Source organism: Phytophthora parasitica (genome assembly GCF_000247585.1).
Source record: "Phytophthora parasitica INRA-310 unplaced genomic scaffold supercont2.39, whole genome shotgun sequence".
NCBI classification, from domain to species: Eukaryota; Oomycota; class Peronosporomycetes; order Peronosporales; family Peronosporaceae; genus Phytophthora; species Phytophthora nicotianae.
In genome coordinates, this window is record NW_008649025.1 from 244527 (window position 1) to 246052 (window position 1526).

Sequence of the window (1526 nt, forward strand, 5' to 3'; positions counted from 1 at the left end):
TGTCGAATGGGACCCATGGGCGTATAAACCAATTAATAAATGTAATTAGAAATTATCGAAATAATATCCATCCAAGTGAAGTGTCAACTTCTAGAAGCTAAAAAGGGATCCATTAGTTTCCTAGATTGAGCAAAAATATCAGTCTTCATTTTCGTGCTCTGAGGTGCATATTTAAGACGCCTGTCGCCTATTACAATTTCAGAATTTTAAAGTTCATATCAGGAAAGTTGTGTTTCGATTGGGATGTGGACTAGTTTGCAAAAACTCAAAATTGACGTTTGGTTACGTTTTTTTTTGCACGCCTCATTCATAGCCTAATACAGGCAACATTTCCTGTTGAATTTTCTCCATTTATCCAGCCAAGCTGAGTGTTCAAGTATATGCAGGTGGGATGGCAGTCCCCATCCACCTCAGCCACTAACAGCCGGTGTGCACTATCCTGCTCAAACAGCGTAACAACGTTGTTGTTTCAACTTCTTTATTCAGCAAAGCGTTAGGTGGTTATTGGTATAATCCTTGATTTATTAAATAAAGATATACATGGCCCGATACATTAATTTGATTGAAAAAAATGACAATGCTTACAATTGGAGCATCAAATGTCGGTTTATCTTGTCGTTTTTATTGAACTTTCCAGGCATTTCGACTAAATAGTCCGTAATCCATTGTTTTAGCAAATCGTAAAGAACAACGCATTATAGAGTTAACTGGGTTACTCTTGATATTAGAGTTGAATAGCCTCCTTATTCGAGGAATTAAGATTTTATTGCAGTAGCTTTCATTGAATGGCTACAGTAAAAATGGCAAACTAACGGTGACACGAACGCTTTATCTGATTTAATGTTGTTGCATCGCGGTTGACAATCTCAAATGATACGCATTAGCGGTCCGTCGGTGGGGAATGCTGTTTATCCGCCGCGGTAACGTCGCACCGAAAGCTCATATTGTGCAAAAGCCAAGATGGCAAACGGAATGCATTAAGTTTGTTGAACATTTCATAGACGAACATACGTGCTTCTACATCGAAGAGCTGCAGGTGGTTCTACAATCGACTTTTCCGTCGCTGCAAAATGTGTCTACTTCATATATATATGACGAGCGTTGCGATTTGAACTCGGCCAAACTCGCAAGGGCCTCACTAAACGGGCTAGAGAAGTGTCCCCGCCGAGATCGTCAATTACTACAAGAAACTAGTACCAACTCACCGCGGCCCCGACCAACTGGTTTTCTAGGATGAGATGGCGAAGGACGGCCGTGACGTTTTTCGGCGTTTTGACTGGTCGGATAGAAACACTATGGCTATTGTACGGTAACTATCCGATTGAAGTATATTTTTGTTGTTTGAGGTTTTCAAATATGACTTAACAACTATTTTGTGTAGGAGATCGAGTTTCAATCAATAGCTCGGGTCGTATTGCCTGGGATAAAACCCCAGGAACTTTCGGTAGGAATCGTTTCGCGAAGCATCCCTTAACATGGTTGCCCCTCATTTAAATCCCTGGCCTCAACTTGGGGGGGGGGGGGGG

At 41.4% G+C, this 1526-nt stretch overlaps 1 protein-coding gene across 1 annotated transcript; it reads left to right on the forward strand.

Annotated features, from left to right (window-relative positions):
- Window positions 1-901: 901 nt before the first annotated feature.
- PPTG_23478 (hypothetical protein) lies at window positions 902-1237 on the forward strand (the record flags this gene model as incomplete). The annotated part of the gene is made up of 1 exon (XM_008910866.1): window positions 902-1237. The coding sequence occupies one exon, from the start codon at window positions 902-904 to the stop codon at window positions 1235-1237; it is 336 nt and encodes a 111-aa protein (XP_008909114.1).
- Between the last annotated feature and the right edge of the window lie 289 nt (window positions 1238-1526).